At 46.4% G+C, this 22,332-nt stretch overlaps 1 protein-coding gene across 2 annotated transcripts; it reads left to right on the plus strand.

Moving 5' to 3' along the window:
- Positions 1–2,754: 2,754 nt before the first annotated feature.
- Positions 2,755–20,368, plus strand: FLCN (folliculin). Of its 2 annotated transcripts, XM_044303214.1 has the most exons (13): positions 2,755–2,915; positions 4,702–4,757; positions 10,408–10,757; positions 12,225–12,371; positions 12,706–12,927; positions 13,935–14,095; positions 14,200–14,291; positions 14,968–15,149; positions 15,277–15,390; positions 15,477–15,600; positions 15,731–15,862; positions 15,952–16,057; positions 18,623–20,368. In XM_044303214.1, the coding sequence occupies exons 3-13, from the start codon at positions 10,509–10,511 to the stop codon at positions 18,822–18,824; spliced, it is 1,731 nt and encodes a 576-aa protein (XP_044159149.1). In that variant the 5' UTR covers positions 2,755–2,915; positions 4,702–4,757; positions 10,408–10,508; the 3' UTR covers positions 18,825–20,368. The 2 variants fall into 2 exon arrangements, with proteins under 2 accessions (XP_044159149.1, XP_044159152.1); XM_044303217.1 differs by lacking the exon at positions 4,702–4,757.
- Positions 20,369–22,332: the final 1,964 nt, after the last annotated feature.

Consider the following 22,332-nt stretch of genomic DNA (forward strand, 5'->3'; position numbering starts at 1 on the left):
CGGTCTCCTGTTCTTTCTTCAGGACCTGTGGTGACATCACTGGGCTCATCACATGGTCCTTTAGCCGGCAGCTCATGATTAAAGAAGTAAGAAGAGATCAGCGACCTCACGCATTGCACCCGCGCTGAAATCTCACCCGTGTGAACCTAGCCTAAGACTACTTGCACTAAATAGGTGCTCTCTACAAGGAGAAACCGTATGTTCCCCCTCCCCCCAATGAAAAGGGTCACATGGTTATCAGGCGCCTGACATACTGATCCAGCAAGTCATTCACTTTGCAAGCAGTAATTAAAATAGTAATTGATGGGCGAGCGTATTCCTCTACATTCTTTACAATAGAAGATGGGGGCTCATTCACACATTAATTTAGTTCTGGCTTTTTTTTTTTTTTAAGGGGGGGGGGGGTGCCTGAAAACATCAGTGTTTTTGAGACATTTTATTTTTCATGTATAAATAGTGGGGTACATTTATCAAGCTCCCCTGCTTTTGGCCATAAAATTAGACCGGCGGATTTCATTTGTCTGTCTTTTTCCGAGTATTTATTACATGCTGCCGAGTCGTTGATGAATTAGAGCCGGCGTTATTAGGCTGACCTCTGGTGGTTGTTTTTCAGTAAGACAGGCTCATATTCACTTAGATCAGGCATGCTCAACCTGCGGCCCTCCAACTGTTGCAAAACTAAAACTTCTATTATGCCTGGACTACCGACAGCTATCAGGGCATGCTGGGAGTTGTAGTTTTACAACAGCTGTAGGGTTGTGGGTTGGGCTTCCCTGACTTAGGTCTCATACACACGACCGTATGTATTTTGCGGTCCTCAAAAAAAGGATCCACAAAAAATACAGATGACGTCCATATGCATTTCGTACGGAACAGCTAATAGAACAGCCCTATCCTTGTCTGTAATACGAACAATAATAGGACATGTTCTATTTTTTTGCAGAACGGAAATATGGAAACGGAATGTACATGGAATAACTTTTTTTTTTTTTGCAGACCCATTGAAATGAATGGTTCCACATACGGTCCGCAAAAAAAAACGGACACTGAAAGAAAATACGTTTGTGTGCATGAGTCCTTAGACTGATCTAATTTACTTGCATGAAAAAGTTTCGTCTCTCCAGGAAAGTGCAACTTTTAGATCCCTTTCACACGAGAGTTTTCCCGCGCGGGTGCAATGCGTGACGTGAACGCGTAGCAGCCGCACTGAATCCTGACCCATTCATTTCAAAGGGTCTGTGTACATGAGCGTTTTTTTTTTTTCACGCTTCAGTTCTGTGTTGCGTTAAAATCGCAGCATGCTCTATATTTTGCATGTATGGCTGCGATGCGTTTTTCACTGATGGTTGCTAGATGTTGTTTGTAAACCTTCCGTTTTTTATTACGCGTGTGAAAAACACATCGCACCCGCGCTGGAAAAAACGGACTGAACTTGCTTGCAAAATGGTGCGAGTTTCACTGAACGCACCCGGACGTAATCCGTATCATTCGTGTGAAAGAGGCCTTACTGCCCAAAAAAGTCGCGCTTCACCACTCAAAACACACAAAGAAAAGAACGCCAGCCCTGGGGTGGAATAGACATTAAGACTGTTTTTGCGACAAATTCAAGCACAAAAAAGATGCACCTACATAAATAGGTTAGAAAAAAAGTTGCAAAAGTTAGGAAACTTCTGAATGAGTCTAAAAAAATCTAAATAGTTGAATGAGGTGCAAAAGCCCCAAAATAGGTGCAATTTCAGTTAAAAAAAAATGTTGCTAAAAATTTGACAAAAACTGTACCTTTTTTTTTTTTTTTTTTTTTTTTTACTAAAAACAGGCGCAAACACTTAAGTACACGTGCCCCAATTCCCATGCCTTTTTTGTGGCTTTTCTTTGCAAGCTCTGGGATGAATTTATCGCTCCCGCCAACAGCTGTTTTCGGGCGCTAAAAAGTCGTAGACCTCGTGTTTCTGACTTTTTAAACTCCATTGCACCTAAGTGGCGATTCTACGGCGTCCTGGCCACTTTCCCAAAGAGAAGGTGGGGCCAGCAGGCTAGGTGAACTTCTTTTGCACTCATTTTCGGAGCTGCCGCAGATTTCGGTGTAGACGGTGTGCGCCTCTTCATTGAGCAGGCGTACCGTCCAGCAGTGCAGAGGATAACGATAGGAAATAGTGTCAAAATAATAATAGGCAGTGACAAAAAACAATAACATAAAAATGGAGGTCTATGGACTAAAAACACCACAGCATTGTGCGATATTTTTCAAAAAACATGGATAAAAAAAAACAACCTGCAGGTTTGTACTGGGAATGTATGGGAGACGTCGGCTGCGTTCACACACACTATAATTATCGCGTTGGGCAGCCTCCACCTGATTAGGACAGTTACAAAAAATAAAAATAAACTAATCAGGCCTCCCTGCCTCTGTAATGAAACGTTAGTGGCCCTCTGAGAGCACGTGAGTGAGGGTGATTTTAGAGGGATTGAGTGGGTGGTCGGGAAGTGTGAGGTTTATTTCCGGCTTCTTAGATAGAAGGACATAAACCACCTGAAGGGTCGCAGCAGAGAGCGTCCCGTGACAGCCCGGTGACACACCGCAGCACATGGACGGGGAGGAGTCATGTGACTGCATCAGGTGACGCATTCCAGGCCGCAGCTCGCGCTCAGGGTTAAACCATTGGAATGATTGCAAGGGGGGGGGGGGGGGGTGTAAGAAGCCCCGTTTTAATCGCTGCCTTTACTTTCTTTCTGGGAAGTAAACCGCCATTATTTCGCACCGTATGAAGCGAGTCTCTTAAGAGTGCAACCAGGCAGAAGTAAGTTCTCGGCCTGTGAAAATTTTAACCCCCCCCCTCTCAATTCCAACACTTACGGTTGTCCAGAGAAACGGAAGCCAGGGGATGTCATGTGATGTAAACATGGCGGATTGACAGGTGAGTGTGTGTACATGCAGGGGGCTGCGGTCAGGCTCTTACAGGCTGGGGCTTTCTTTGTAGGTGATATAGGTTTATATAGGCAGGGGTGCTGCGACTTATAGTGCCACCCGGGGCTATAGCGTGGACTTGATACAGTATGTGACCAGCTATAGAGGTATGACTAGGGAGAGGGAGGGGGTGTCGTTGGGGACCCCTCAATCTCTAAATCTAAGGGGTCTCAGCTTACAGTAAATGTCAGTCCAGGGGTCAGCACTACAAATCCCAGCATGCTGGGAGTTGTAGTTTCACAACAGCAGGAGGTTGCTGACCCCTGGACTAGTCTCTGGGCCAGCTGGGTGTCTTGTCAAGGAAAGTGACCCTGAAGGGGACAGACGAGGTAGGCGCACTGTGACAGGGGGCAAAGAGGTAGGCGCACGGTGACAGGGGGCTAAGAGGTAGGCGCACAGTGACAGGGGGCTAAGAGGTAGGCGCACGGTGATGGGGCGGAGAGGTAGGCGCACGGTGACAGGGGGCGAAGAGGTAGGCGCACGGTGACAGGGGTCGGAGAGGTAGGCGCACGGGGACAGGGGTCGGAGAGGTAGGCGCACGGGGACAGGGGGCGGAGAGGTAGGCACACGGGGACAGGGGGCGGAGAGGTAGGCACAGGGGGCAGAGAGGTAGGCGCACGGTGACAGGGGGCGAAGAGGTAGGCGCACGGTGACAGGGGGCGAAGAGGTAGGCGCACGGTGACGGGGGGCGAAGAGGTAGGCGCACGGTGACGGGGGGCGGAGAGGTAGGCGCACGGTGACGGGGGGCGGAGAGGTAGGCGCACGGTGACGGGGGGCGAAGAGGTAGGCGCACGGTGACAGGGGGCGAAGAGGTAGGCGCACGGTGACAGGGGGCGAAGAGGTAGGCGCACGGTGACAGGGGGCGAAGAGGTAGGCGCACGGTGACAGGGGGCGAAGAGGTAGGCGCACGGTGACAGGGGGTGGAGAGGTAGGCGCACGGTGACAGGGGGGCGAAGAGGTAGGCGCACGGGGACAGGGGGCGGAGAGGTAGGCGCACGGTGACGGGGCGGAGAGGTAGGCGCACGGTGACAGGGGGGCGAAGAGGTAGGCGCACGGTGACAGGGGGCGAAGAGGTAGGCGCACGGTGACAGGGGGCGAAGAGGTAGGCGCACGGTGACAGGGGGCGGAGTGGTAGGCGCACGGGACAGGGGGCGGAGAGGTAGGCGCACGGTGACAGGGGGCGAAGAGGTAGGTGCACGGTGACAGGGGGCGAAGAGGTCGGCGCACGGTGACAGGGGGCGAAGAGGTAGAGACTATTATAAAAATTGTTGCGTGACATTGGTGCGACACATGTCGTTGTGTAGACCTAGCCTAAGACTTAAAAGTGAACTTTCCTGGTCCCATCACACAGCTGTTAGGTGCAGATCTGCACACGGACAGTCCGCAGTGGAGTCTGGCCTTAGAGCCAAGCCTGTGCCCCTTTAAAAAAAAAAACACCTGTCAACGGTCCCACGGGCAATGGCGTAACGAGAAAAAAAAAACCTGCCAATTTATCTTTTTTTTGTCACTTCAACTCCCTCCCCCCCCAAAAATATATATTTTTAAATAAAAATTGATCAAAAAGTCACACACGCACTTCAAAATGGTATAGCTGAAAAGTACAGATCTCCCCGCAAAAAGTGAGCCCTGACACAGGTCCGTAAGCATAACTACAAAAAAGTTTATAGGGGTCAGAATATGGTTCTAAAATGTATCTTTTATTTATTTATTTATTTTTTTTTTATTTTTTTTTTCAGTATTAGAATGCAAGAAAAACGATATAGGTGTAATCATACTAATCGGGAGAATGAAGGTAACAGGTCAATTTTACGACATAGTGAACGCCATTAAAAAAAACAAAAACTGTGGCAGAATATATATATTTATTTTTCCAATTCCATCCCACTTTTTTTCTCGCTGCCCACAACATTATATGCAACCGTAAATTGTCCATTTGCTGCTATGGGACGTCTGACAATAGCTGAGCGCGCTCACTCCGCTGTTTCAGGTGTCTCATAACAGTGACTGGTCAGCACACGGTGTATGTACAGAGTGCCCTTCATTCATGGCAGGGCCTTATTCTTGAGATAGGAGTGTGTCCTACACCTATCCATACGCCATAAACGTCCAGATGTGAAAACCCAAGGGGAAGTCCCATCTTAGGCTACTTTCACACTAGCGTTTTTATTGGATCCGGCAGGGTTCAGCAAAAACGCTTCCGTTACTGATAATACAACCATCTGCATCCGTTATGAACGGATCCGGTTGTATTACCTTTAACGTACCCAAGACGGATCCGTCATGAACTCCGTTGAAAGTCAATGGAGGACGGATCCGTTTTCTATTGTGTCAGAGAAAACTGATCCGTCCCCATTGACTTGCATTGTGCGTCATCATGACGGATCCGTTTTGCTCCGCATCTCCGGTATGAGAACGGAATGCATTTTGGAGCATTCTGTTCAGTTACGTTTTGTACCCATTGACAATGAGTAGGGACAAAACTGAAGCGCTTTTTTTTCCGGTATTGAGACCCTATGACGGATCTCAATACCGGAAAATATTAACGCTAGTGTGAAAGTAGCCTTATACATATCTGACACAACCACAGGACACTTACACGTATCTCTAGTACCTTGCCCTTCATGGTGGCCATCGACTCGAGCATTCAGACGGACAAAGTACGAAGATGTGGATGGGAGTCGTATAAACAGTAGAGTATGTGCATGAATGGAGGGAGCGCTCCTCTTATATATGGCCACCTCTCCATTCATTGTCTGCAGCCGCCTCACCAGGCAAGATGGGGGGGGGGGGGGGCAGGGACCCCCTATTCTGAAGATGGGTGCAGCCTAGGTCCCAGAGGTGAGACCTGCATCTATCAGACATGTATGGCATATCCTAATATAGGACTACTCCTTTAAAAGATTAACCACTGCCTGCAGCCACCACTAGAGGGAGCTCCCTGTATCTGGATCAGACCTTTAAAGTCAACGTCTTACCCACCTCTAGGTGGCACTAGAGTGTTTTCCATCTGAAAGGGAATTATTTCCCAGGAAGCATTGCTGGTAAGACTCCCTACACCTGCTGGATCTCTGCAAGGAGAGTTACACTGAGGCTTATAGTATATCTACATGCATTAAAGGGGTGACTTTGAAGCCGACAACTTCTTTGGTCCAGATCGGTGACCCTGAACATAAAAAAAGCGAAGACTTGCCTATCCATGGTCCCACCACTGCTCTGCTCCCCGCTGCTTCTGGTCCCTGCAGGAGTAATAAGAGCCCGGTTCCCCCGGACCCCTGCAGCCAGTCACAGGCCTCAGTGGCTTGAATCGTACAGTACAGACCAAAAGTTTGGACACACCTTCTCATTCAAAAAGTGTTCTTTTTATTTTCATGACTATGAAAATTGTAGATTCACACTGAAGGCATCAAAACTATGAATTAACACATGTGGAATTATATACAGACGTGGACAAAATTGTTGGTACCCTTTGGTCAATGAAAGAAAAAGTCACAATGGTCACAGAAATAACTTTAATCTGCCAAAAGTAATAATAAATTAAAATTCTCTAAATGTTAACCAATGAAAGTCAGACATTGTTTTTCAACCATGCTTCAACAGAATTATGTAAAAAAATAAACTCATGAAACAGGCATGGACAAAAATGATGGTACCCCTAACTTAATATTTTGTTGCGCAACCTTTTGAGGCAATCACTGCAATCAAACGCTTCCTGTAACTGTCAATGAGACATCTGCACCTCTCAGCAGGTATTTTGGCCCACTCCTCATGAGCAAACTGCTCCAGTTGTGTCCGGTTTGAAGGGTGCCTTTTCCAGACTGCATGTTTCAGCTCCTTCCAAAGATGCTCAATAGGATTGAGGTCAGGGCTCATAGAAGGCCACTTTAGAATAGTCCAATTTTTTCCTCTTAGCCATTCTTGGGTGTTTTTAGCGGTGTGTTTTGGGTCATTGTCCTGTTGCAAGACCCATGACCTGCGACTGAGACCAAGCTTTCTGACACTGGCTAGTACATTTCTCTCTAGAATTCCTTGATAGTCTTGAGATTTCATTGTACCCTGCACAGATTCAAGACACCCTGTGCCAGACGCAGCAAAGCAGCCCCAGAACATAACAGAGCCTCCTCCATGTTTCACAGTAGGGACAGTGTTCTTTTCTTGATATGCTTCATTTTTTCGTCTGTGAACATACAGCTGATGTGCCTTGGCAAAAACTTCGATTTTTGTCTCATCTGTCCACAGGACATTCTCCCAGAAGCTTTGTGGCTTGTCAACATGTAGTTTGGCATATTCCAGTCTTGCTTTTTATGATTCGTTTTCAACAATGGTGTCCTCCTTGGTCGTCTCCCATGTAGTCCACTTTGGCTCAAACAACGACGGATGGTGCGATCTGACACTGATGTTCCTTGAGCATGAAGTTCACCTTGAATCTCTTTAGAAGTCTTTCTAGGCTCTTTTGTTACCATTCGGATTATCCGTCTCTTAGATTTGTCATCAATTTTCCTCCTGCGGCCACGTCCAGGGAGGTTGGCTACAGTCCCATGGATCTTAAACTTATGAATAATATGTGCAACTGTACTCACAGGAACATCTAGTTGCTTGGAGATGGTCTTATAGCCTTTACCTTTAACATGCTTGTCTATAATTTTCTTTCTGATCTCTTGAGACAGCTCTTTCCTTTGCTTCCTCTGGTCCATGTCGAGTGTGGTACACACCATATCACCAAACAACACAGTGATTACCTGGAGCCATATATATAGGCCCAATGGCTGATTACAAGGTTGTAGACACCTGTGATGCTAATTAGTGGACACACCTTGAATTAACATGTCCCTTTGGTCACATTATGTTCTGTGTTTTCTAGGGGTACCATCATTTTTGTCCATGCCTGTTTCATGAGTTTATTTTTTTACATAATTCTGTTGAAGCATGGTTGAAAAACAATGTCTGACTTTCATTGGTTAACATTTATAGAATTTTAATTTATTATTACTTTTGTCAGATTAAAGTTATTTCTGTGACCATTGTGACTTTTTCTTTCATTGACCAAAGGGTACCAACAATTTTGTCCACGTCTGTACATAACAAAAAAGTCCCTTTTGCCTTCACTCTGCGGTCCAGCTCACCCCAAACCATCTCGATTGGGTTCAGGTCCGGTGACTGTGGAGGCCAGGTCATCTGGCGCAGCACCCCATCACTCTCCTTCATGGTCAAATAGCCCTTACACAGCCTGGAGGTGTGTTTGGGGTCATTGTCCTGTTGAAAAATAAATGATGGTCCAACTAAACGCAAACCGGATGGAATAGCATGCCGCTGCAAGATGCTGTGGTAGCCATGCTGGGTCAGTATGCCTTCAATTTTGAATAAATCCCCAACAGTGTCACCATCAAAGCACCCCCACACCATCACACCTCCTCCTCCATGCTTCACGGTGGGAACCAGGCATGTAGAGTCCATCCGTTCACCTTTTCTGCGTCGCACAAAGACACGGTGGTTGGAACCAAAATCTCAAATTTGGACTCATCAGACTTCCACTGGTCTAATGTCCGTTCCTTGTGTTCTTTAGCCCAAACAAGTCTCTTCTGCTTGTTGCCTGTCCTTTGCAGTGGTTTCCTAGCAGATATTCTACCATGAAGGCCTGATTCACACAGTCTCCTCCTAACAGTTGTTCTAGAGATGTGTCTGCTGCTAGAACTCTGTGTGGCATTGACCTGGTCTCTAATCTGAGCTGCTGTTAACCTGCGATTTCTGAGGCTGGTGACTCGGATGAACTAATCCTCCGCAGCAGCGGTGACTCTTGGTCTTCCTTTCCTGGGGCGGTCCGCATGTGAACCAGTTTTTTTGTAGCGCTTTATGGTTTTTGTGACTGCACTTGGCGACACTTTCAAAGTTTTCCCAATTTTTCGGACTGACTGACCTTCATTTCTTAAAGTAATGATGGCCACTCGTTTTTCTTTAGGGCTCTTTCACACTTGCGTTCTTTTCTTCCGGCATAGAGTTCCGTCGTCGGGGCTCTATGCTGGAAGAATCCTGATCAGGATTATCCCCATGCATTCTGAATGGAGTGAAATCCGTTCAGGATGCATCAGGATGTCTTCAGTTCCGGAACGGAACGTTTTTTGGCCGGAGAAAATACCGCAGCATGCTGCGCTTTTTGCTCCGGCCAAAAATCCTGAACACTTGCCGCAAGGCCGGATCCGGAATTAATGCCCATTGAAAGGCATTGATCCGGATCCGGCCTTAAGCTAAACGTCGTTTCGGCGCATTGCCGGATCCGACGTTTAGCTTTTTCTGAATGGTTACCATGGCTGCCGGGACGCTAAAGTCCTGGCAGCCATGGTAAAGTGTAGCGGGGAGCGGGGAGCAGCATACTTACCGTCCGTGCGGCTCCCGGGGCGCTCCAGAGTGACGTCAGGGCGCCCCAGGCGCATGGATCACGTGATCGCATGACACGTCATCCATGCGCATGGGGCGCTCTGACGTCACTCTGGAGCGCCCCGGGAGCCGCGTGGACTGTAAGTATACCGCTCCCCCACTCCTACGATGGCAACCAGGACTTTAATAGCGTCCTGGGTGCCATAGTAACACTGAAAGCATTTTGAAGACGGATCCGTCTTCAAATGCTTTCAGTACACTTGCGTTTTTCCGGATCCGGCGTGTAATTCCGGCAAGTGGAGTACACGCCAGATCCGGACAACGCAAGTGTGAAAGAGGCCTTAGCTGCTTTTTTCTTGCCATAATACAAATTCTAACAGTCTATTCAGTAGGACTATCAGCTGTGTATCCACCTGACTTCTCCACAACGCAACTGATGGTCCCAACCCCATTTATAAGGCAAGAAATCCCACTTATTAAACCTGACAGGGCACACCTGTGAAGTGGAAACCATTTCAGGTGACTACCTCTTGAAGCTCATCAAGAGAATGCCAAGAGTGTGCAAAGCAGTAATCAAAGCAAAAGGTGGCTACTTTGAAGAACCTAGAATATGACATATTTTCAGTTGTTTCACACTTTTTTGTTATGTATATAATTCCACATGTGTTAATTCATAGTTTTGATGCCTTCAGTGTGAATCTACAATTTTCATAGTCATGAAAATAAAGAAAACTCGTTGAATGAGAAGGTGTGTCCAAACGTTTGGTCTGTACTGTATGTCTCTGCTGTGATATAGTGTTGGAGCCTCTGAGACCTTTAATTGGCCTCAGCAGTCACACGCCCTTCTTGGTCTTGTGGGGACCGAAGACGGGCGAGTCTTCCTTTTTTCTGTTTAGGGGCTTCAGGGACACAGGTATGGACCTTGGTTGCCAGTTTCAAGGCTGGACAAGTCCTTTAAGTTTACAGGACATCACTAGAAACTTGACTTCTCTGCTTCAAAATTGGACTATGGAAAGGGAATTGCTGTTTAAGTAGTTGTCTCCGCTCTGCTAACTCTGCTCTTACGTGTTCAGTTCTTAGAGGATGACAATCTGTATGTCTGGAGCGAGAGGAGCTGATGGCGATCGCTGGATGATACTGCTGTAAGCTGACTCCAAGCCTGTCCGCGCGAATCATGAACGCCATTGTAGCTCTCTGCCACTTCTGTGAACTTCACGGACCCCGCACTCTGTTCTGCACTGAAGCTCTGCACTCACCCCTCCCTCAGGGAGCGGCCTACGGGGATAGCCTGGGTCAGGGGGACCAGGTGGAAGAGGAGGAAGGAGGAATTCAGATGAGTAGCAGGATCCGTTCTCACAGTCCTGCAGATGGCGCCAGTGCGGAGTCTAACAGCCCCAGGCTGAAGAAATCTGATATGTGTGAGGTAAACCGAATGTGTGGACCCCGGAGGGCGAATTGTGATCTGTAAGAAACTGATCTACTCGACTGTCAAGGGCAGTATTATAGTAGTTATATTCTTGCACATAGGAGGCAGTATTATAGTAGTTATATTCTTGTACATAGGAGCAGTATTATAGTAGATATATTCTTGCACATAGGAGGCAGTATTATAGTAGTTATATTATTGTACATAGGAGCAGTATTATAGTAGTTATATTCTTGTACATAGGAGGCAGTATTATAGTAGTTATATTCTTGTACACAGGGGGCAGTATTATAGTAGTTATATACTTGTACATAGGAGGCAGTATTATAGCAGTTATATTCTTGTACATAGGAGTAGTATTATAGTAGTTATATTCTTGTACACAGGGGGCAGTATTATAGTAGTTATATTCTTGTACATAGGAGGCAGTATTATAGTAGTTATATTCTTGTACATAGGAGCAGTATTATAGTAGTTATATTCTTGTACATAGGAGGTAGTATTATAGTAGTTATATTCTTGTACATAGGAGGCAGTATTATAGTAGTTATATTCTTGTATATAGAAGGCAGTATTATAGTAGTTATATTCTTGTACATAGGAGCAGTATTATAGTAGTTATATTCTTGTATATAGAAGGCAGTATTATAGTAGTTATATTCTTGTACATAGGAGGCAGTGTTATAGTAGTTATATTCTTGTACATAGGAGCAGTATTATAGTAGTTATATTCTTGTACATAGGAGCAGTATTATAGTAGTTATATTCTTGTACATAGGAGCAGTATTATAGTAGTTATATTCTTGTACATAGGAGCAGTATTATAGTAGTTATATTCCTGTACATAGGAGCAGTATTATAGTAGTTATATTCTTGTACATAGGAGGCAGTATTATAGTAGTTATATTCTTGTACATAGGGTAAGTATTATAGTAGTTATATTCTTGTACATAGGAGCGGTATTAGAGTAGTTATATTTCTGTCTAAGGGGGTGGTGCTATAATTATACTTTTGCAGTCAGAAACTTCCTCAGAGTAGTTGTCGCTTCCTTTACCTCGCTTTTTTTTTTGGCAGTACATGCAAATCCTCTGAGGAAAGAGAACATGAAATCTGCGCTCTATCCTGAAGCGTGATGAGTGATATTAAATGGGTCATCCAAGTTTTTGAAATTGCTAGTCTATCTTTGGATCAGTGAGAGGTCTGGCAATCATCTGTTTGAAGTTGTCAGTGCTGCAGCCTCTTACTAACCTGGATGACTCCTTTAATAGCTATCTAGAAAGTTATATTTGCGCCATAAATTGAGAAAGATGGGCGCTGGACCCCAGATCTGGCACACGGTCATTACGACAGTTCTCCTGTGTAATTATACGCAGTGTTGCTCCTGTTGTTCATTAATAGAGTCTGGAGTTTGGCATTGACTTTTAGTTTTTTTATATATATATATATTGTGTTTTTCTGATTCAGGGCTGCCGGTCTTTGGATGCCTGCCACCCTGGGTATATCAGTCATGACAAGGAGACTTCCATTAAATATGTCAGCCACCAGCATCCCAACAATCCTCAGCTCTTCAGTATCGTGCGGCAGGCCTGTGTACGCAGCTTAAGCTGTGAGGTAATAATAACTGCAGTCACCGCTTCACAAAAATCAAGGGTTTGTAAATGAAAAAAATAAATAAATAAAAATTGTACTATTTTGTCTAGAACAGGAATGAAAAGTGACAGAACTGCAGAATCAGACTACAGAGGGTCTGTTTGTAGTCTGTAACCGTGGAGACACCCCAATCTGCATAGGAGCTGTATATACAATACTATAGATTTTTGTACTGTAAACTTTTTTTTATTTATTTTTATTTAACCTTGGGTGGATTTGAGCAATTAAAATCGGTTACAAAAGTGCGCATACCCTTTTAAATTGAATATTTTATCTTTTTTTTTTCTTTGTTTAGGTCTGCCCTGGCAGGGAAGGTCCCATTTTCTTTGGGGATGAGCAACACGGTTTTGTTTTCAGCCACACGTTCTTTATCAAGGACAGTCTGGCCCGGGGGTTTCAGCGCTGGTACAGTATCATCGTCGTCATGATGGACAGGATCTACTTGATCAACTCCTGGCCTTTCCTTTTGTCCAAGATCAGAGGGATTATAGACGAGCTTCAAGGGAAGGCATTAAAAGTAAGCAAAGTCCCCCAAAAAGAGGGCTCCAAAAATCTGTATGGGATTAAAGGGGTTTTCCGACTTTTTAAAACGGATGACTTATCCATAGTATAGGTCAGGGTTTCTCAACTCCGGTCCTCGGGACCCACCTACCAGTCATGTTTTCAGGATTTCCTTAGTATTGAGCAGGTGATATAATTAGTGTCCATGCATTAGGACAGTGATGGCGAACCTATGGTACGGGTGGCAGAGGCGGCACTCAGAGCCCTTTCTGTGGGCACCCGCTCCCTGGAGAAAGTCTATGGTGTACCAATATGCCTTTAGACTTTTCCTGCCATTCATCAGTGCAGGACATGCTATGAACAGCACAAGCAGTGCACCTAATGTAGGCAGGTTATTATAGCTAAATGATAAAGTACATGGAAGATATATGAAATTGGTGTGGCACTTCGTGATAAATAAGTGGGTTTTTGGTTGCAGTTTGGGCACTTGGTCTCTAAGAGGTTCACCATCACTGCATTAGGACTTACCCCAGCTATTCATTCTGTGGGATATTCTCAAATCCTGAGCAGTAGGTGGGTCCCGAGGACCGGAGTTGAGAAACCCTGGTATAGGTCATCAATATCAGATCAGGTGAGGTCCAGCACCTGTGACCCTCACAAGTGAACTGTTTGAGGAGGCCACGGGGCTCCGGTCAGCAGCTTACCTTAGGCCAGTGACGCCAGGTTCATCGGTAACATGGCCTTCTGCGATACCAAGCACAGCCTCTATATAATGTACGGTGCTGTGCTTGGTAGGCCGTGAGGAGGCAGCAGCACTCACTAGAGCACCGCAGCCTCCTCAACCAGCTGATCAGCAGGGGTCCCGGCTGTTGGATTCCCACCAATCAGATACTGATATCCTATACTAAGGATAGGCCATCAGTATAAAACGGTCGGGAAAACCCCAAGTTTACCCCTTTCATCAGTTCGGGGTCTTAAATTTCCGTGAAGTCATTGATCATACAGTTCTGTTGAATTTTGCAGGTGTTTGAAGCGGAGCAGTTTGGGTGTCCACAGCGGCCCCTTAGAATTAACATGGCATTCACACCTTTTTTGCACCAGAGAAATGGCAATGCGGCTCGATCTCTGACATCGCTCACCAATGATGATAATTTATGGGCCTGTCTGCACACGTCCTTTGCCTGGTAAATTCAGGATTCCTCAGTTTAAACACGATTTCTAATATTTTCTAGGCCAAAACTTATTATTTTGGTGTAGTGGTATATTGATGTGATATGGTCTCCCGCAGGTTGCTGAAGGCTTGTGGTTGCCGTCTGACTGAGAAGCTGCTCGAGGGGGCCCCCACAGAGGACACTTTGGTGCAGATGGAAAAGCAGGCAGGTTTGTGTGATTACTTATTGGAATAGTATAAAACTATGGTGGGAACTGGTGGTTTGTATATCACTGTGTCACCAGGGACTGGGAGATGTAGATATTACTGGTTCACCAGGGACTGGGAGCTCTGGTTATCACTAGGTCACAGGAACTGGGAGCTCTGGTTATCACTAGGTCACCAGGAACTCAGAGATCTGGATGTCACTGGGTCACCGGGGACTGGGAGCTGTAGATATTACTGGATTGCCGGGCACTGGGAGCTCTGGATGTCACTGGGCCACCAGGGACTGGGAGCTCTGGTTACCACTGGGCCACCAGGGACTGGGAGCTCTGGTTATCACTGGATCACCAGGGACTGGATGCTGTAGACATCATGGAGTCACCAGGAACTGGGAGCTCTGAATGTCACTTGGGACTGCCGCCTTTAGATATCATTGGGTCACCACAGACTGGATGCTGTAGACATCATGGAGTCACCAGGAACTGGGAGCTCTGAATGTCACCGGGGACTGCCGCCTTTAGATATCATTGGGTCACCACAGACTGGGAGCTGTAGATATCATGGGGTCACTACGGACTGGGAGCTGTAGATATCATGGGGTCACGAGGGACTGGGAGCTGTAGATATCATGGGGTCACCAGGGACCAGGGGCTCTAGATAATTAGCTTAATTTTTCCACAGACTTGGAAGAGGAGTGTGCAGCCTGGGAGAGTCATGAAGAAGAGGGTCAATCCTGGTCTCCACCTGAAGTTCTGGAGGGAAGAGAGCTGTCCAAATGCCATACAGAATCCTCCACCCTGTCGGATTGCGGCTGGAACATGCGGAGGACAGCCGTGTTCCGGTCTTTGCGGCACATGAGACAGGTGGGAGTATATGAACACATGAAATGTGACAATATTAAGTATACAGGCTGCATAGACATCCGCACTGCTGGCAGAACGTTGTGCCAGATTCAGAATCCATCTCTACCCATTTTCTGTTTGCATTCAGGTGCTCGGTGCTTCCGCCTTCCGCATGTTGGCCTGGCACATTCTCATGGGCAATCAAGTCATTTGGAAGGGACAGGACCGAGAGCTCATCCAGTCTGCCTTTGATGTCCTGCAGGTTTGTGCAGCTGGAATACATGGCTGCTCATGGGTTACATGGCATACCTAAATACCAGATTGACTTTTTCGTCCTCTGTTATTCAGGCCATGCTCCCCGTGGGCTGTGTTCGTGTGATCCCATACAGTGAGAAGTATGAAGATGCCTATAGGTGCAATTTCCTGGGACTGAGTCCCCAGGCAGAGATCCCCCTGCACGTGCAGTCCTCTGGTGAGTCCAAAACTCATGCAGACATAGGGATGTAGCAGAGTCAGGAGGGTGTACGCTCTTTCGTCACTCTCTGACGTGCAGATGGACATGTCACAGGCTGCCACTACCCCTCAGTATGTTTTTTGCACAGAATTTGCAGTCATGATTGATGTCCGCACGGCTCCAAGATCCAACCTGTACCCCGTCTTGTTTGTGGACGACGAGCCGCTCAGCAAGTATGAGTTTGCTGTGACGAGTGGGAGCCCCGTGGCCACAGACAGGGGTGAGATATACCAACACGATGGGTTGATGCCTGTATGCAGCACTCCATATTGTACATGTCCAGATTACCTGGTATTTTGTCTCCCACAGTGGGATTGACCATCCTGAACAAAATAGAAGCTGCTCTGAGCAACGAGAACCTGTCCATGGACGTGGTGGAGCAGTGCTTGGTGTGCCTGAAGGAGGAGTGGATGAAGTAAGGGCTGCAGGTCTCCTACTGGGGGAATGTGAGGGGAAACGCTGGTAATGCAGAATCCAGTGACAATGAACTCCTGCCAATGTGGAGTAGCCCCAATAGTCTGGTTATGAGTAGGTAAAGGCTATGTACACCTTTGGGGGCAATGTTTTTTTATTTATTGTTGCATTGTACTCATTTTGAGCTAAAAACTTTTTTTTTAATTGGTCTTTATTAAAAGGTTTTGAACCCCTTTCTCTGTACAGTCTTGAGATTATCTAGTAGCTCTTTATTTTACTCTGTTCTGTCTGTTTATGACCTTTTAGTAATTTAGAGATAAGCTTTATTAGAACACTGAAAGTGAAAGTACAGTTCACACAGCTAGACAGTTAACCCCTTGTGACAGAACAGGTAAATATTTCTAATAAAGACCAATTGGACTTTTTTTTTTGCCCAAAATGAGTAAAATGCAATCATAAAAAATTGCCTCCGAAGGTGTACATAGCCTTTAAGGGGGCTAAAGGATAAGTGTCTGATCGTAGGGGTCCGATGGCTGGGACCAATACCGATAACACAAGGTCTTGTGACTCCTTGTAAGGATGGAGTGGCGGTCCAGTATGCATGCTGCCTCTGCATGCATCTTTATGGGACTCATGGAGATAGCGGAGCACTGTAATCTGCTATTATCATCAATCCCATAGAGAATGAATGGATCGGCAGGCTTGTCTACTCCATTCATACATGGTGACACAGGATCACCATTCTCATGATTTTTGGAGGTCTCGGCAGTCGGACCAAAACCTGTGAATAGAGGATAGACTTAAATCCTGGTACAATCCCTTTAAGGGGATTGTCTATGCCCTGGAATAATTGGTGATGACAGGGCAGTGCTCTAGTCGTCTCTGCCCCTGCCACTTTCTGGTCCTAGCCTGGCTGGAAGTGTGATGTGCTGATTCCCCAAGTTTCGCTGCTGCAGACCAATCAGTGGCCTCAGTGGTGACGTGTGCAGACATGGCACGTGACTGCTGAGGACAGCAGAGAGCCGGCCAGGTCGGGATCTGAAGCGGCAGGAGCCAGGACGACCAGAGCAGTGTTAGTGTTGTTTTAAATATTCATACACCATGCTTTACTATCCCCATTATTTTTTTACGGCTCAGACAAAACTTTAAAAATTCTGTGACTTTTCTAATATACTTAGTGTATCCATTTTTAAGATCTCTGTTTACTGCCGGTGAATGAAAACATTCTTCACACAAGAGCAGCAAGTCCTGATGCACGCTTTCAGTTCTCTGCCCTTATCCAGGTCTCTGTCAGTGGATAAAACAAAGTATATTAGAAACTTTCATAACTTTTCATGATTTAAGATTTATTTATATAAAAACCCTTTATGCTCTGGAGGTCATGTGTAGGGATGAGCGAATTGGCCTTGGATGAAACATCCGAAGTTGTTTCGCATAAAACTTTCTGTATGGAGCAGGAGCTCCATACAGTATTAGAATGTATTGGCTCCGATGAGCTGAAGTTACTGCTTTGTGAAGTCTTGCGAGACTTTGCGTAGTAACTTCATAAATTAATTTGTACTGTAAAAAAAAATACATTTCCCGAACTCTGGTTCGGTTTTAGGGTACCACTTGAAACCAAACCAGAGTTCGGGAAATGTTTTTTTTACAGTACAAATTAATTTATAAAGCAATAACTTCGGCTCATCCGAGCCAATACATTCTAACACTGTACGGAGTACGAAGTTTTATGCGAAAACATCCAAAGTCGATTCGCTCATCCCTAGTTGTGTGCAATTCCGTGTCAAACAACTCTTTTTCTATAGAAATACAAAAGTTGCACTCTGATTTACTGCTTTCTCCATAGGTTTTACAGAGAATTGCCATGACCTTGTCTTGCTTTGTAGCCTGAGACTTTCATATAACTTTTGGATATCATACAGACATATCACAGACTTTGATCTGAGTGCTGAGACCCCCTCCCACCGATCGCTAGGATGAGGACAGAGAAGCGCTTACATAGCGTGCTCCTCTCGCTGCAGGAGATGAGCTGAATAGAAAGCCCCTCTCGATCCCATCCGCTGCATTGAGGAGACAGAGCAGTCTATGCAATCCCTTATCTCTTCTCATTCTAGCTGTCAATGGGGGTCTCAACACTAAGACCCCCAACGATCCAAACCTTTAATATGTATAGATTTACTATCCATAGGATAGATTATCAGTATGTGATCTGTGGGGGTCAGACTCCTGGCACTCCCACCGATCAGCTGTTTGAAGGGGCCGCAGTGCTTCGGAGAGTGCTGCAGCCTCTTCCTAGGCCAGTGGCGCCATGGTCATCAGTCGCATGACCTATTTGTAGACCAGTTCCATTCAAGTGAGTAGGACCGGGCTGTAGTACCCGAGCACAATCACTATACTATGGAGGCCGAAATGCTCAGCGGAGCATGGCCTCTTCACACAGCTGATCAGTGTGGGCGTGCCCCCACCGACCGATCTGATGTTGATGACTGATGGGCCGTCAGTACTGAACTCCTGGGAAACCCCTTTAATGATCATTATTCACTCCTATATCTGTTTTATGTTTTAGTAAAGTGAAAGTGCTTTTCAAGTTCACCAAGGTGGACAGCCGCCCCAAAGAGGACACACACAAGCTGCTGGGCATTTTGGGAGCTTCGGAGGAGGACAATGTAAAACTGCTAAAATTCTGGATGACCGGCCTGAGCAAGACCTACAAATCGCACCTGATGTCCAGTGTCCGCAGCCCCACCTCGTCGGAGTGTCGGAACTAAGACTGCAACCTGCGAGGATAGGGACGTGGACCTGTATACTGATTAACTCGGAGGGCACTCCCCAGCGGTCATCGTGAGGGTTACTGTTACAGACACAGTATGAAGACCTGGAATAAATGTGTGCCCTGGTACTAAATACAGCCCCCTGTACTGTATGCAGACAACCGCCAGGGCCTGCTTACATGTATGCTACTACATTCAGGACTGCCCCCCATATAATGACCTGGAAGACTTCAGAGAGGACACGGCTGTCAGCAGTCCTCCATATATCTGCATCGAAATGTAGCCTTCTAGAATACCGCAACACCTGGACCTGTTGTTCTGCTGAACTGGACTTGTATCACATAGAACCTACTAGTGCTCCAGGTCTTGCATCTGTATTATGGCCTATAATGTTGGCCCACTATGTAAATCCCTTGCTTTTACCCATTTTTGGCTCTTGATGTGTTTCTTCACCAGTCACATCCAAAGCTGAATTCAGAATTCTGCAGATTTGCTGTAACGGAGAGCAGTGCATTGTGGGGAATCCGGATGAGCAGTAATAGGATGTCTCTAGACTTTTGTACCGCCATATACTGTTAGGTCATGTGTCTGACACGGGGTGGAGCTAAACAGTTGTCTGTTTCCAAGGGCAACCAGAAGAATTCTGACAGCAGCTCTGTATATGAAATGTAAAAACATAAATCAAGTCAATAACTACAAAATCAGTGAAGAAAAGAACTTGCACTGTAAGGCTGTATTCACATCTGCATTGAAGGCGCTGTCGCATGTTCGGTCAAAAATGCTGCAGAAAATAGGGCCCATATTAGTGGTCGGATCCCGTTGGGTGCCGTTCATGTCGGATTCACAACTTTATAAAGAAGTTTTTAAAGTAACTTTTCTTCAGCACTCTGTCCAGTACGGATCAAGGAAAAAAAATCTACTAAGCTTGATTCTTAAAGGGATTCTCCAAGACTGGGAACCAATGGTATAGTAAAAAAAAGCCTGTTCAGAAGGGTTGTGTGTCCAACACTAAATCTCCTTTCTCTGTCAGTTCTTGTCCCCGGTTGTACATAGTGTGCCACGTGGTCTACATGCACATCATTACCGTGACCTGTGCACTTCTACACGTGACCAAGGTCACCGCTGATTGGCCAGCACCGGTGAAGTGCATGTGCACGGCACGTCATACCTCTGGTCCACCAGGGTCTAGAAGATGGGAGTTTTTTTTTTTTTTTTTCACGATGCCCCCGGACCACTGATTCCTAGTCTCAGAGTCCCTCTTTAAGGGTGATTGTGGGGGTCCGACTTCTAGCATTGCCACCAATCAGCTGTTTGAAGAGGAGCTGGTGAGATCCACGGCGTCTTCCTAGGCCAGTGCCTGGGCTGCAGTACCACACACAGTCACTATACAGCGTATGTTATGAGGTGGCAATACCGCGGCTTCTTCAAACAGCAGATCGGCAGCGGTGCTGGGAGTCAGACCCCCACTGATCAAATACTAATGACCTATCCTGAGGATAGACCATCAATACTGAACTACCGAAGAACCCCTTTAACCCGTAGAGGACCTCCGCTGTACATGTATGGCGCTGGTGGACGTGACTCAAGAACCAGCGCTGTACATGTACAGCGGGCTGATCCGGCGGGTGCAGGAGCTGCGCCCACCCGATCAGCAGGACGAACCCGGCAGTCACTGACAGCCGGGCCCTTTCTAATACTTACCGGCATTGGTGAAAAAAAAAAAACTATGGCGGCGTATTAACCCCTTGTATGCCACGGTCAAAGCTGACCGCGGCATGCAGAGGGTACGGTTGCCCTCGGTATCTCCGTTGGGTCCCCGTGCTGCAGTGATGGGGACCCGATGGCAGAGAAGGCATTCCGATGCCTTCCATAGGCATCGGGGCTTGCCTTCTACGGAAGCCTATGAGATCCAGCCCTTTCCTGTGCCTGTGCGCGAGCCGGTCTGAAATCAAATGTGGTCACCGGGAGCAGGCAGTTCCGAGAACAGCCGCCAGGGGCCTTCATCGGGCTGTTCTCGGAACTGCCTGCTCCCGCTGACCGCATTTGATTTCAGACCGGCTCACGCACAGGCACAGGAAAGGGTTTACCTGTGCCTCGCCGGACTTGTGAGAAAAGATGGTAGCCCGCATGTGTTCGCGGGCGAACAATGTGAACTAGCCATCACTGCCTGTGAGACCCTGCCTAAGGGCTGGATCTCAGTTACAAAGTTTGACTACCTTGAGGGGTGTAGTTTCTAAAATGAGGCCATTTATGGGTGGTTTCTATTATGTAAGCCTCACAAAGTGACTTCAGACCTGAACTGGTCCTTAACCCCTTAGGGACCCATGACGTATAGGTACGGCATGGTTCCCGAGTCCTTAAGGACCCATGACGTACCGGTACGTCATGTGTTGTTCCGATCACCGCCGCCTGCTCAAATCATTGAGCAGGCACCTCGGCTAAATGTGCAGGGGGGGTCCCATGACCCCCCCCCCGTGTCGGCGATCGCCACAAACCGCAGGTCAATTCAGACCTGCGGTTTGCGGCTTTTACCTGGTGCGGCGGCGGTGCCATCGGGTCCCCATGCGGCTGTAGGGGGGACCCGATGGCATGGAAGGCAACGCAATGCCTTCCGGTGAAGAGCCTGTGAGATCCAGCTCCCTGGATCTCACAGGACGGAAGCTGTATGAGTAATACACACAGTATTACTCATACAGCCAATGCATTACAGAAGTATTGGAATGCATTGTAAAGGATTAGACCCCCAAAAGTTCAAGTCCCAAAGTGGGACAAAAAAATAAAGTGAAAAAAAAAAGTTTTCCCCCCAAAAAAATTACGTTTCAAGTAAAAATAAACAAAAACGTCATTTTCCCCAAATAAAGTTAAAAAAAAATTGGTAAAAAATAGGGGGGGGAGGGAGTATACATATTAGGTATCGCCGCGTCCATATCGAATGGCTCTATAAACCTATCACATGACCTAACCCCCTCAGATGAACTCCGTAAAAGTCACACGCACCCGAAAATAGTGCCAATAAAACCGTCATCTCATCCCGCAAAAATCATACCCTACCCAAGGTAATCGCCCAAAAAACTGAAAAAATTATGGCTCTCAGACTATGGAAACACTAAAACATGATTTTTTTTTGCTTCAAAAAAGAAATTGTGTAAAACTTACATAAATAAATAAAAAAGTATACATATTAGGTATCGCCGCATCCGTGACAACCTGGTCTATAAAAATATCACATGATCTAACCTGTCAGATGAATGTTGTAAATAACAAAAAAATAAAAACTGTGCCAAAACAGCTATTTCTTGTTATCTTGCTTCACAAAAAGTGTAATATAGAGCAACCAAAAATCATATGTACCCTAAACTAATACCAACAATACTGCCACCCTATCCCGTAGTTTCTAAAATGGGGCCACTTTTTTGGAGTTTCTACTCTAGGGGTGCATCAGGGGGGCTTCAAATGGGACATGGTGTCAAAAAAACCAGTCCAGCAAAATCTGCCTTCCAAAAGC

Source organism: Bufo gargarizans, chromosome 8 (genome assembly GCF_014858855.1).
Source record: "Bufo gargarizans isolate SCDJY-AF-19 chromosome 8, ASM1485885v1, whole genome shotgun sequence".
Taxonomy (NCBI): domain Eukaryota; kingdom Metazoa; phylum Chordata; class Amphibia; order Anura; family Bufonidae; genus Bufo; species Bufo gargarizans.